The sequence below is a fragment of the Triticum dicoccoides genome, chromosome 2A (genome assembly GCF_002162155.2).
Source record: "Triticum dicoccoides isolate Atlit2015 ecotype Zavitan chromosome 2A, WEW_v2.0, whole genome shotgun sequence".
NCBI lineage: Eukaryota > Viridiplantae > Streptophyta > Magnoliopsida > Poales > Poaceae > Triticum > Triticum dicoccoides.
Window position 1 is genome coordinate 621237486 of NC_041382.1, and position 13741 is coordinate 621251226.

The 13741-nt window shown below is 41.5% G+C and overlaps 1 protein-coding gene across 1 annotated transcript; it reads right to left on the reverse strand.

The window, feature by feature from the left end:
* LOC119355805 (probable sphingolipid transporter spinster homolog 2) lies at positions 1-10955 on the reverse strand. The gene is made up of 16 exons (XM_037622683.1): positions 10121-10955; positions 8944-9072; positions 8307-8408; positions 7993-8097; positions 7823-7898; positions 6821-6895; positions 6592-6694; positions 6387-6455; positions 5590-5653; positions 5236-5333; positions 4566-4642; positions 4256-4369; positions 2076-2195; positions 1614-1742; positions 1173-1251; positions 1-396 (listed from the first exon to the last, which is right to left on the reverse strand). Exons 1-16 carry the CDS (start codon positions 10462-10464, stop codon positions 272-274), a joined length of 1809 nt encoding a protein of 602 aa, XP_037478580.1. The 5' UTR covers positions 10465-10955; the 3' UTR covers positions 1-271.
* Between the last annotated feature and the right edge of the window lie 2786 nt (positions 10956-13741).

Genomic DNA, 13741 nt, shown 5'->3' on the forward strand with positions numbered 1-13741 from the left:
TTCTAGCTTCAGATCCGACTAATTCGGAAGAAATTTTGTTGACATGTGCAAACATTACCCACCCTTTCTAATCAACCAAGTTACACCATTGATACATACTGTTTGCAGTATCTGCAGTCTGTACACAAAAGCCAAGAAGACCAAGAGAGCAAACGATTTATGTACAGGTACAGCCAACGGACATGCAAATTTACATTTCACATGTTTGCTGGTACGGCCGAAATAATCCAGCTAAGAAAGAAAAAGACATCTTGCTTGATGACTTCCTTGATCATTGAGAAGTGTGCGCTTCATCGTTTCCATCATCAAGCAATGGCCTGAGGTTTGATCTCTCAGTGGCAGGAACATCATGCTCGCTCTGCTCATTCGAACGATCAACGCTGCGGAAAAATATGGCTGCAAAGGGAGAACATGTCTCAGCTTCAGTCAACTATCACAAACACGCACTAAAATGCATTACTTATAGTGGTCAGCTGGCACAAAATGCATTGTTCATATGATTAAGTAATACTAGCAGTGAACAAACAATGCAAGTTGATTATTTCTAGACATCCCAACTCTTCCTGTACCCTTAAATCTCCAAAATACTCTCCTTAATGAATGCATTTGCTCCTACAGGTTTCCTCAAAACTATTTTCCCCAAACCACATGACCTGCTCGTAGTTGATGACTGGATTTCTCCTATTATAATTATTCTCTATTGCTTGGAACAGCTAACTAGGCTAAACAATTTGCGACCAAAGGGGAACACAAGAAATGCTTTAGACCCTTCAAGTAGGTAACTTTGTTAGGCTCATGCAAATAAAATGAATCTCATTCTCCAAGCACGTATTCAAAGTACACACTAAAGGCCTGTTCGGATTCCCTCCCGTCCAAAACTCCGCTCCCGGAGCTGGTGGAGCAGCAGTTCAAAATCGCGGAGTGGGGAAGGAGGTGCTCCACAGATCCTGAGATTTCATGGAGTGGGAGGATTGCCGAACAGCCCCTAAGGCATGGTAGTGATTTGGCTTGGTTTCAAATCATGCGTGCATATGACTTCTAAACATGAGGTTGAAACAGTTGCTCCTAGAGTGGCAAGCATTATGTAGTTCTTTTAATCACAGTGAAAACATAAGATACTGCCCAGACATTATATGGAGTTATATAATTTATACTATACTAAGAGAACATACCGGTAAACCAAAATCCAAACGCAATAAAGAGGACGGATGTCAATAAAAGCGCAGTTGATCTCCAGTTATGGAGATAGTCCTGCATCAAAGTTCCAACAGTAAAAACACAATGTAAGACTCAACGATTCAACAATACTGAAAAGTATAACCATCCAAGTGGTGCTGGATGCAGCTAAAATGTAAGGCCTATAATACATCAACATCTGCTAGGGCAATAATAGAGTAATTGAGGGCCATAGAAATATTGGGATCTAAAATAATGTGTTGACATATAAAAATCCATTATGACAATCATTGAGACATCAACCTAACAAACAAGGGTAATCTCATTTACACAAAAATAACGGACCTGGTTACGTACAGAGAACATGAGCAATTAAGTTGCTAAGCAAGTAATTCTTTGCCTATGATCCATTGGAAACAAGCACAAAGGACAAGTACCTGAAGAGCCCCAACGATGGGTGAAGAAGGCACATCACCGAATATATGTATCGAAACAGTAGACATAGCCATTGATAATGGCCGCAAACTTGGTTTCACACAATGAAGGCATATGTAGTTTACTGGAGCCTGCAAGTACAAAGGATAAGTATATGTGCAGAATTTAACTAGGCATATGAGTACATTTACCATATATTGAAATGCTTATCAGCATGGCAAGTACATAAAAAGTAAGCAACTTGTTTAAAAACGATGTCCGTTTTACATCCAATACCCATACAGCAACTCGAGTAACTTCTAATGTGAAGATTCTCAGAAGTGGTAACCAAGATAAACATAATGAAGTAAGAGTAGTGTTTCTTTGTGTTCCTAAATGAGCAACAATAGTTTCAGAGCTCAGTTACGTAATAGGAGTAAGAATCTAAAGTGATGTGAAAATAGTTAAGCAAAGGAAATATTTACCTGAGTTGCAAAAACCAATAGCTCCCCCACTGAAAAGAAGGGTATGAATCCATAAAGGCTCTTGAAACAAAAGGCACTGAAACAAAATATTGCCCCGAGGAAAGTTGCGCCAGAAAGAAGCTACAAGAAAAGAAATCGTGTCAACGGAAGTAAGAATTACATAATTACAAAGCTATACAGTAGTAAGCAGCATATACAGATTCCTTTAGCTTCATTGCTCCAGCCTCCAGACTTATATGACTGGAAGGTACTACTCAGTAGACATAAGTAGTTAAGTACAACACATCCATGTTAAACATCATGCTGGCTGGTATATAAGAAGGAAAATGGCCATGCCTACTTAATGGTCCAGTGCCATTCTGCTAAAGAACAAATAAGGCAACAGGCAATGATAAGAACAAATCCTAGGAACATGCTCAAAAAGAACGACACATTAACTACTGATTGCATGTCGTCTGCAAAAGAAGGAACAAAAGCCTAGAATCAGTAATTAAAAACTAGCGTGAAATCATCAACTTAAGATGTTGGTAGATATTCGTGCTAATAGAATAACCACCTATCAAGCTATTTGAAAACATACCTTACAATTGGACTAAAAGGCTGGGTTGTTTCTTTGAAAATACAAGTTAGAAGGTAAATAATGCAAATATTACGGACGCGAATTTTTGGGACATGGTGCCACGCGAGGATGTAATCTGGGCAGTCCATGCATGCTATGTGATTAGCACTTTATATAGCGATTAAATGAATACGCCAACACTATGCTAGGTTAATTCAGCAAATACATGTATATGGGCTGGTGGTTGGGCATCTTAAATGAAGCCGATACATACTTGAGAGATCAATGTGAAGTGTTGCGCTAGTGGTTTCCCTGTACACCTTGAATGTTGGTAATTAAACCGTGTGGGGTTAACGACTCATTTTTTCTTCTTTGGTCAACCGTTGTTCATACTAGGTGTTTTTTTAAGTTCTTCATATATTGTACTTGTTGGGATTGTAATAATGCCTCCCTAGTGGAGATGGTAGGGTTCGGCATATATATGATGTTTTCATTTTTCAAACGTCATATACATGATGTTAGGGGCCTAAGACAATTTAGTTAGTAGTCTTATTGAGGAGGAGATTTAACCTTACTTGAAATAAAAAATGTTAACACAAACATCTATATATGCCAAGCTTTAAAAATTGGATTGCAAGAAACTAGTATTACATTTAGGGGCAGCTGGGTTGTGGTCTTTATTACTATACTAAAGGTACTTGATAATTATGCAAATAATACTAGCAAATTAACATGAACGTGAGTAAATCTGCTAGGGTGGGTTGTGATAGTGAGCCATTATCAACATCATTATGGTGGGATCAATGGCAAACGGGATGTAGGCCAGACATCATCATTGCTGCCGAAAGGCCAGCATACATCTAGTCACTGACATATTAATTTGGATTATTTTCACAACTGCCACTCCTGTCCATCTCCTATGCCCCCACACATTAGGTGCTCCCATGATACAATTTTTCAAAAAACATATTTAGCTGTTTCAAAAAATTCTGAAAATAATTATGAGTGTTCAAAAGATATATGTTGACAACCTGTAAAAAGTTCAACTCAAAAATTCGAAATACACATGGGGAAACAAAAAGGACAAATCAGAATGTAAATAATGTCATTCTGGCTTTTGTCCTTTTGTGGCACTATTCATACTGAATTTGTCTTTTTTGTTTCTCCATGTGTGTTTCGAATTTTGATTTGAACTTTTTACAGATTGTAGACACGTGCCTTTTGAACACTCACAAATTTTGTCGGAATTTTGTGAAACATTTAAACATGTTTTTGAAAAATGGTAGCATGATAGCATGTAATGTGTGGTAGCATCTAAAATTTTTCCCTCTTGCCTGAAGCTGGTAGCACATAAATGGACGGTAACTCAATGCGTACTGATCTGCACAAAGCGGCAGGGAGCGTGTTGTAGTTGCCCATTCAGCCTGACAAAAACTTAATGCGCTCAGAGCGAATAGGAAAAACTATACTACCTGGATACGGTGACAAGATATTAGTATACGCGCTTTGTGTATTAAAACTGCACGAATCATGAGGGAGCTGACCGGCAGGATTACATCCTCGCGTGGCACCGCGTTCACTCGTGATTTATCGAAATATTACATGTAAATTTTTCTCTTACCTTGAAAGCATTAGAAATTGTAGAGTCCATCTTATCAAGGATGAAACCCCCTGCAAGGGTTCCAACTATTCCACACACTATTGTTATTCCGCCAAACATTAGATCTGCACTGGCCTGGTATGAAAAGTTCAGCATGAAAGGTTATCCAGTGAAATGGCAATATATTGAAGTATGATAATATAAATATCATGCTAGGACTAAGATACACTAAACCAGAAGACCTGGGCTTTCATACAGATAACTAAATTAAAATCAATGCTCAAATAATCGCATGCCCTATACATCGGAAAAACAGACTACAAGGAATTACCATGTGGTAGATATCCTGACCAGCCTTGGGGCCCCAATATGAATAGGCACCAATGACAGCGTTGTAAAAGATGTAACCTGGAATCGCACAATTAAATTTACCCCGGTTACAAACAGAAGACTATACCCCGCAAAAAAGAGTTGCAAATGAAATGTATTTCAGAAGTAGTATCAATCAAACTTCAAATTTGGGTGTGAAAGACACGTGTTACTAACTACAAGGATCCATTGGAAGTAATGTACCGCGAGAGAACCTTACTGCCCTAATTTTGAATGCTGAATGAAGAATCTATAGCCACAGCAAGACTTTGTTTAGAAAAGATGTTTTTTACTTCCCAAAAGTAGTTGCTAGCTTGGCTATTTACTCTTAAGACTTGGCTATTTACTCCTATGGGTTAACAGTAACATTTTATGCTGAATCTGCCACAAAAGTTGAACCAATTGGGCTTAACTTGAGTTAGAAAACAACAATGGATCAGAGTACATGTTGTTTCAACTATATTTAAATGCATACTATATATGGAAGATCTTCTTGTCTAACATTAAGGATGAAGTATAATGCATTGAACACAACTGAGTTTAGCATTTAAAAAGCTCATGTTCAGTATAAAGGGGAAGTATCTAACATAATAGAGTTAAAACGATTGCATAACATGTGAAAGAAATCTGACCAGCCACATTGAAAACATAGACTTTCTCTTGTAGCAATTCTTTCATATCTACCCCAAAATGATGGATTTCAATCATAACTTTCTTCCCGAAACTGGAGCTGCATGATGAAAATGTGAATATTCAAACGATTTTGTATATTACGTTAATGAAAGTAAGCTACTAAGTATTCTATTTGCAATAGGCACATAAGACAAGTAACTACAATATTGACTTTTACCTAGATCATCAACAAGGAAAAGGGCTGTATATTCCGATAAAAAAAAAAAGAAATAGCACTGTATGAAGATATAAAATTAAGGCACTGATCTAAAGTTCTAATCTAGCAAAAGAGAAAACACAAAGGAGGTGCTTACAGGGAAGACTTTTCTGCAAGGCCCTCAACTACAGCAGGCACACCCTGCTTTATTCCGTTATTATCTGGAAATAGTTGGAAGAAAGATGAGCAATTGAACAAGGTGGTGTTTACTGGCGCTTGAGCTTCTGTGAAGTTACACACCCCAGCAGCCAGGAGGAGGCAAATTATATTCAGTATGATGTTGTATCCAGAAATGTCAATGAAAGTAGCCTTTGATGAACAAGCCCTAAGCAAATGAACAAGGTCATCTAGGATACATGATTGCAAGTTAGTTACTACTCCCTCCGTCCCATAATATAAGAGCGTTTTTACACTAGTGCAGTGTCAAAAACACTCTTATATTATGGGACTATTTTCTTCCCTAAAACAAAGTTCGCTGCTTTTGTGCATTTCAAATACAAGGGGACATCGAAACAATCGAGAAGGCTAAGCAAATCATCAGTTCTGCCCTTAGGTTGTTTTCCTATTGAAAATGCTTAAGATCCTAGGATCATAGAATGTCAGGCATATTACCACGGTTCGACTCATCACAGAAGTAGTAGCCCTGTAACTCAAAAATTTAGCATAACATGCATGGAGATAGAAGTCAAGAGAAGGAATTTAATTAGGAAGATGTTTTCTGAAGTGCTTTTCACTCATGTACTGTAAGCAAATCAGTGTAGAGAAACAGTGAGTTCTTCTAATAACTGAATGAAGCAAATTACGATTTTAACCTTTGAAGGGAATATTCAAGCATTTTTTTAAGGCAAGGATGGTGTGACAACGTCAAACTAAGTAAAGAGAGAAGGGATGTACTTGTCTCATCTTGAAGCTCCGGACTGAGCATTTGACCATACTCTTTTGTCTTTTTGTTGTGAGTAAATCCTGGTAAACAAGTCACCACCCCAAAAGAAAGAGAAAACAAATGGAAGAAAGTCAGAGTGCCAGAATACCAAAATAGAAATTAGTAGTGCTGTCTACACTGGTAATAAGCAAAATAATACATAATACAAAGCCACACCTTTGAGCTCTAGTGGCTTTATCACAAAGCCCAGAATGACAAAGGGAAGCATCAAAATTGACTCTCCCCAGAAAGCAGCACGCCAGTGCAGATGACCCCCAACCTGATGAGATGCAACATAATTTTGAACAATACAAGGTCAAGTTACACTGGTAATGCACCTGTTACTCAACCCGTATAATTTGAGGCAAAACCAAGAAGCAAGAAAGAAGTGTAGCATAAGACTTACCAACCCACCATAAACATAACCCAGTGCTATCCCAGTGGGTATACACATGTAGAACATAGCAAGCCATGCAGTTTTCTGGTAACATAATTAGCAGCAATGTTAGTTTTTGATTAAAATAATACAAAAGGAAGAAACAGTACTATGTAAACAAAACCTCCTAAGCAAACATAAAACTACATAACATCATGATCCATGGATGTATGAGTTAATCAAGGAGCAATTTATTCACCTGATTTAACAACTAGAAGCAATTGGTGAAGAATTTTTTTAACCTAAGCTACTCAGCTCAATACAGCAATGAGTGATGAGGACAGCATTTTTACTCCCGCATGAACAGTAAATTCGAAGAAAAAGTAAAATAACGGTTTTTTTTGGCACTTTAGTGTTCTAGGTGTGTGCACAATTTCGTGAACAAATGGCATTCGTGGTGCTCTGGACCAAAAGGAAAAAACAATCAGTGCTCCAAAATGTCTCTGTTTCTTTGGAGCACCATTTTTTTCTTTTTTTTTTTGTCCAGAGCACCATCGATGACATTTCTTCACGAAATTTTGCACACACCTAGAATACTCGAGCATCTTTGGTGCCAAACAAATTCAGATTTTTTTTTCTATTTTAAAAAAAAAGTTCATGCGGGAGTATATGAACTCAGGCTCCCAAAGCAATTACCGGCTGAGTAATCCATTACAATCCTGGATTACATGGTCTTTATGTACTGTATTGATTAACATATTTTGAATGCCCTGCAGAATTTTGCCTCAGTGACATGCGTTTGACAATTTGTTCCTTCTAGTGACATATAATGATTCGGAGTAAGATCATTCATATCCTTGACACGTCATAAACATGACACATGTGCAAAGATGTAGATTATTTCCAGAAGAATGTTGCTTCATGATAGGACTTGGGTATAGAAATAAATCCAAGCAAACACAAGATATGTTGACATATAGTACACAGAAATCAGTCTTAAGAAATCTAAAGGCATCACAAGATTAACAGGACCTGTGCTGCTGGTGCATTGTCATCAATGAAAGGAGCTGCGAGACTTATAAACGAAGCTTCACCAACACCAACTAACCTAATTAACATGTTGTAGAATAGATCACATGATTAGGAGAGTTTTATTAAAAAATTACACAGATCTGAAACATTAACATTTAGAAAGTACTTACATGCGACATACAGTAATTGACCAGAAATCAAACGCGCACCCACAGCCAGCTGTTGCAATAGTCCAGACTAACAATCCGACGCCAATAAGCCTGAAAGGATTGTGTCTGCAAGGAGGGGAAAAATCTATCACATGCAAAAAAAAAAAACAGCACCCTTAAAGGCTTGCATCGAACCTATTAAAACAATGTTAATCTGTAGTGTGTATTGTTGTTTGAAGAATAGTTTTCCATTTGTAATATCTTTTTCCTACTGCAATGAGCAATATATAGAAATAAAGGTATAGTACATTAAAAGAGGACCATAGGATACTAACATTTTTGCCAATGACGCAAATATCGGGGAAGCCACCAACAACCCTACCATAAATGCCGAGGACAACACGCCATCTTCAAAATTGCTCAGATTAAAATCACCCCTGTAGAGAACATGGCATGAGATAGAGAAAGAAGAAGAAACTTATGTGTGGAAAAGAAGACATGAATTGTGTACAATGGCATTGTACGGCAATTTAATTTGGAGAAGGGGTGCAGCACAGCTTGGTAGCACGTTTGTTTTGGGTACAAAACGTCACAGGTTCAAATCCTGTCATCCCTACCTATTACTTCTTTCTTCTTTATGGGGACTAGTGATGAGATCAATTAAAGTAAAGTAAAATGGGTATAACGAAGGCCAATCAGGAATAAACAAAAGATATGATGATAAAATTAAGATGGCCAACATGATTAACGGAAAAATACTATAGAGTGAAGACATGCAGGAAAACAAATAGAAGAGAAGATTAAAAAAAAGAATTTGCATACAAATTTAATGTGTATATAACGACTTGCAATTTGCAACGAATTAAATTATATGAGCGTTTCTCCTGAACTATAGTAGCCAAGACATGCAAAAAGTGTATTGAGTTCAAAAGAGATGTCACATTTTGTAGAAAAGTTTCTGGTGGGACTTACTGAATTCCAGAACCTGATGAGCATGTGCCACCAGAACAACTGCCACGGCTGCCATTGACACCATTACTTGCTATTACTCCCCGGTCAACATAATTTAGCATGTTGATTATGCAGAACATCACAAGTAATCTGCAACCATAATAAGTAATTAATCAACCACTGCATAATGGACTCCTTACAATGAGAACACACAAACCTGACAGAGTATGTCATGCTAATTTAATCTGTATAAATTACAGCTTCTGACATGAAATTATTGACTAAATTCAGATAATGGCAATGCCCAGGGGGATACTGAGCACACATGCACTAAACTGCTACTGCAGTCTGCATAAACAACAAGTTTTGAACTCAAGACCCACACACAACGTGGAATTATTGACATTGCATCACCATGTCCTCCAATTCCTCAAAATGTCACACTGAAGAGGCCCAAAACTTGGAAAAAATCGGAACCACGGTGAGCACATAATATACTAACAAGATGAGCTGTGCCAAACAAGAGGAGAACAACCAAATCACCACTCCATCTTGTCGAAATTGAGAACAAATCTACTATGCAATTTGCAATGCATATCAAAAGAGTATAGAGACTATCTCGCCAGAAAAAAAGGCTTGGGCCACCGTTACCAAATAACGCCCACGCGCGCACAAACGGTTTTAAGACCACTACAAACGGGAACAAACTGCATCACGCGAACGCCAAACTAGTACTACAAGACGCAGGTCCACGCCACTAAAGCAAGCCAACATAGAGAAACGGACAAGTACTAAAACCAGAAGTCACGAAAGGAACAAGCAGAGATTCAAGAGAAATTTCGATTAAGGAGATGGAACCATACAGCACATATCACTGATGATTGTTAGTAGTATGAGCAATGATTTGTTATCAAGCGTAAAAAAACTGGCCAAATCTCCTAGCGCGCATCTGACCTCAACCTGGCATCGCTGAAGGCTCGCAGCTCAAATCAACGCAATGGCAGCTCAATTGGAGCTCGCGAGAACCCAGAATTTTCAAACCAAACAGCCAAATCGCCCCAATTCGATATCAAACCCGTCCCAGAGGTCCGCAGAGGGAAAAACCCGTGCACCCAACAGTTCAAACCTACTACCAAGCCAAAGCTGCCGCTCAATCTCGCTATGCCGGGGGATTAGTGGTAGCAGTAAGCAGTAGTACCTCTTCGGGGTGAACCAGGAGGGCTTCTCGTCGGCCACGCCGCTGGTGCTCGCTTCGGGGCCCGCCTCGACGTCCCGCACCACGGTGACCGCCATGGCCTGCGCCGCCGCCGCCGCCGCCTCCACCTGCTTACCTTCCACCACTAAACTCTCGGCCGGAGCAGCCGCCGAGAGCTCCCGCTTAGCTTCCGCCTCCTCCGGCGCCGGTGGCGTGGAGGCCGGCGCGGAGGCAGCGAGAGGGAGGTCGGAGGCGGAGGGGGCGGGGGGGCCGTCGACGGGGGATCCCACAACCACCACGACCTGGGCGTCGTCCCTTGCGGCTGGGGCTGCGTCGGATCCGCCCATATACTACAAAAAATATATGCGCCCGGAGTTTGACTCGCGATCGGTTTTCGGCCGGGGGGAGAAATCGTGGCCTACCGGGATTCCTTCCCAAATATCTATCCCATGGACGGGATGGGGTTTATAAACAGTCTGTCTCGACAGTAGTATTACTCGTGCGAGAACGGGAAACCGGATAATACGGGGCGGGCGGCAGTTGGTTTAACAGTAAAGGCTGGTGGCTGGCGGGCGGATGGATATTCGGTGAAGATGTTTGTGGCGACGACGCAACGTCTGTCGTGGGTTGCTTTGCTGCTGGGTGGTGGGAGATTCTCTCCTCTCCTCCCCTCTCCTCTATCTACTTCTCTGTTCCCCGTGCACCGCGGCTCTCCTTCTTCTTCTTCTTCTTCTTCTTCCCCGGCGCCGTGATCTGGACGCCGGCGTGGTGGTGATGAGGGGAAAGGGGGCGACAGGCGGTGGTGGAGGGGTGGGGCAGCAGAGCGGCGGGCCGTGGACCTGGCTCATGGACGGACTGGTTTATCTGGACTGACTGACGTTGGTGTCTCCATCCGAGATGCCCTTCAATGCTCGGTCCTGCAAAGTAGCCGTGGTTGGTGACCTACATTTGGGAGATCGCTTTTTTCACCTGGATATACGACGGACGGACAATTCTTTACTTTGCGCGCTGGTCTCCATCCATCCATCCATCGAATTTTGGTGGAGTCCGTGCGGTGCGTGCAAGACGGCGAGAATCGTTTTCTCCCAGGCGGCTGCAGGCTCTAGGTTTTGACGGTTTTACCCCCCCTCCCGTTTTTTTTTTTTTGCGAGGGTCCCTCCCGTCTTTGTTTCCCGCTGGGCGCCTGCGAGTGAGCACCGTCACGTCAGTGGGTCAATGATGAAGGCCTGCTGCGCTGATCATGCCTCCATGGGCCCGGCTCACAAAGGCATCTCTCCCAATTCACACCCGTGGTGGGGCGCTCCTCTCTCTCTTGCGAATGCCGCCTTTTCTCCTTCTCCGGGCGTTAGTTTATCCTTGTGCGTGCGATCTTCTTCGTCTTGGACCAGCGACAGGCGGAGATTAGCTGTTGGGTCGAGGCGCTCACCCCTGATCCCTGATCATTCGTCCCCTCCACTCCAACGGCGCGCCACCATCTTCTGTTCCACATTCAATCGCATTCACGTCGCACGTGACGGCCGCTCCACCGTTTGGATATTGCCTTTGCTCGCTTTCTGTTTCAGTAGGCGAGCAGCATCCCCATCTTTCACGCATGGCATCCATTTGTTTACGACATTTTGCTTTGGAAACTTTTTTGCTCCATCACTTCGTGGTATCCCATACTCCCGATGGCTGAGTAGCAGCTTGCAGGCAATATGGCCCTTATCTATCCGGACCGCGGAAGTCATTCAACACAGGATTGTATCGGTTCCTGGGATGTTCGGACACGATTTCTCCTGCAAAACAGAGATAATTTTTTTTAAATATACTTAGACGTATCATAGCTTTATAGAAAACAGAATCGTAAGTACAAAAATACTATCACTCATTGTGAACAACGAGCGTAGAACGAAGACCACATCAAGTAAGACCAAATACAACCACCAACAGCTAACAAAAGCAATTGTCCTAACTGAGAACAATATCGCGTCTCGACCAACGTCGAGCACCTCTGGAGACAAAAGTGAGAAGCTTTGTGGGAGTCGGACACGCGAAACGTACGAGTTCAACACCCCTGACCCACCCGAAACCCTTCCGGACCCCGCGACTCCATCCTTCCCGTTTTCTCTCTTTCCTTATTTCTCTCTTACCTTCGCCGCCGTTCCACCACCCTGGCCACCATGCCACACCCCTGCAGGAACTCTGCGTCTCCGTCACCTCTACCACTCCAGCAAGGCTCCACTCCGCTTCTCTTCCGTCCCCGTTCAACTCTTGTCCTCCGACCGCCTCGCCAGATACCATCCGCTACTGCTATTCTCAACATGCCCGACAACTGTTCGATGAATCATCAAAACTAAAAACAATTATCTCTTCTTCTTTCTAGCAATGGATTCTGATTTGAAGTACACATACGAGCAGTATGCTGAGTCGTCTGACGACTCGTCGGACGAGGAAGAGTACTCCAATGAGATGTGATGATGTAGACAGTCCTTGAAGACGCAGAGGAGCATGTTCTCAACATGATCGTCGAGGATGAGGGTGACGATGTTGATGTAGCTCTGAAATTTGAGAACATGGGTGATCATATCCAACTTCCGGAGCAGAATCCGACCACATTTGAAGAGCTTATTCAAATGCATCAACAAATTCGGCATCGACCAACTCACGAGCAGCTGCAGAAGGAAAATTTGATTAAGTATCAGTGGGCGGTGAAAGGGGACAACAATGTTGGGATGTAATATTTGAACTTTTTTTAAATTTGAACTAGTGTTGCATGCGGCTATTTGAACATCTATACCTTTTGCATGCGGTTTTTTGATCGTGCGGACTTGAAAAAAATAAGAAAGGCCATATGTATGCGATTACGATTGGATGGCGTCCTAACGCATTCATGTCCACAAACTGGTACCCTCACCCGCGGATGAATGTGGGAGAAAATTTATGGGTTATCATTGAAGATGCCGCTCCAAAAAAAAAACGGTTTCTTATTACTTGTGTCCACTTATCTCCGGCAGTCACGCCCAATTCACCTACGCTGCACACTACCCATTTTCCAGATTTGCCTTGTACTCCCTCCGTGCAGAAATACTTGTCCTTAGAAATGAATAAAATAAATGTATCTATAACTAAAATAAGTCTAGATACAACTATTTCTAAGACAAGTATTTTCGAACGGAGGGAATACTCCACAACACGAGATGTGCTTTTTCTAACCTACGGAGCATTTGAGGCTGACCAAGAGTGCGTCGTCCATGCACGACCATACGTTTTGTGTACCATGCACAACTAACCCAAACGTTTGTATTGTTTCGTACATGCTCAGTTTTTTTGTTTTTTTTTTTGCGGGTAAATGCTCCGTTGGTTAACTAGTTTGCAATCGAGCTTAATTCGATGTGCTTTCAAATTCTACTTATGTGTATGATGCTTGCATAGTCTCTTTATGTTTGGCTTAAGAAATTCTCGAAACATGAGAGACTTCTGATCACTGTTGGTATTGCCTTTATGCTCTGCAAAATTTGGGGCTGCAAAAATGGTCCTTGTTTGGAAAATAAGTGAACTAATGATCCTTTTGAGCTTATCAAAATAACTTCACTACCACCATCAGAAAAGATGAACATAAAAAATAACTTTACCGATGAACATCTA

Coding starts and splice junctions, on each gene's coding strand:
- LOC119355805 (XM_037622683.1), bottom strand. CDS start 10,464: ATGGGCGGATCCGACGCAGCCCCAGCCGCAAGGGACGACGCCCAGGTC. Junction 6,896..7,822: donor ACAATGCACCAGCAGCACAG/GTCCTGTTAATC, acceptor TTATGTTACCAG/AAAACTGCATGGCTTGCTAT. Junction 5,334..5,589: donor CTTGCAGAAAAGTCTTCCCT/GTAAGCACCTCC, acceptor TTCATCATGCAG/CTCCAGTTTCGGGAAGAAAG.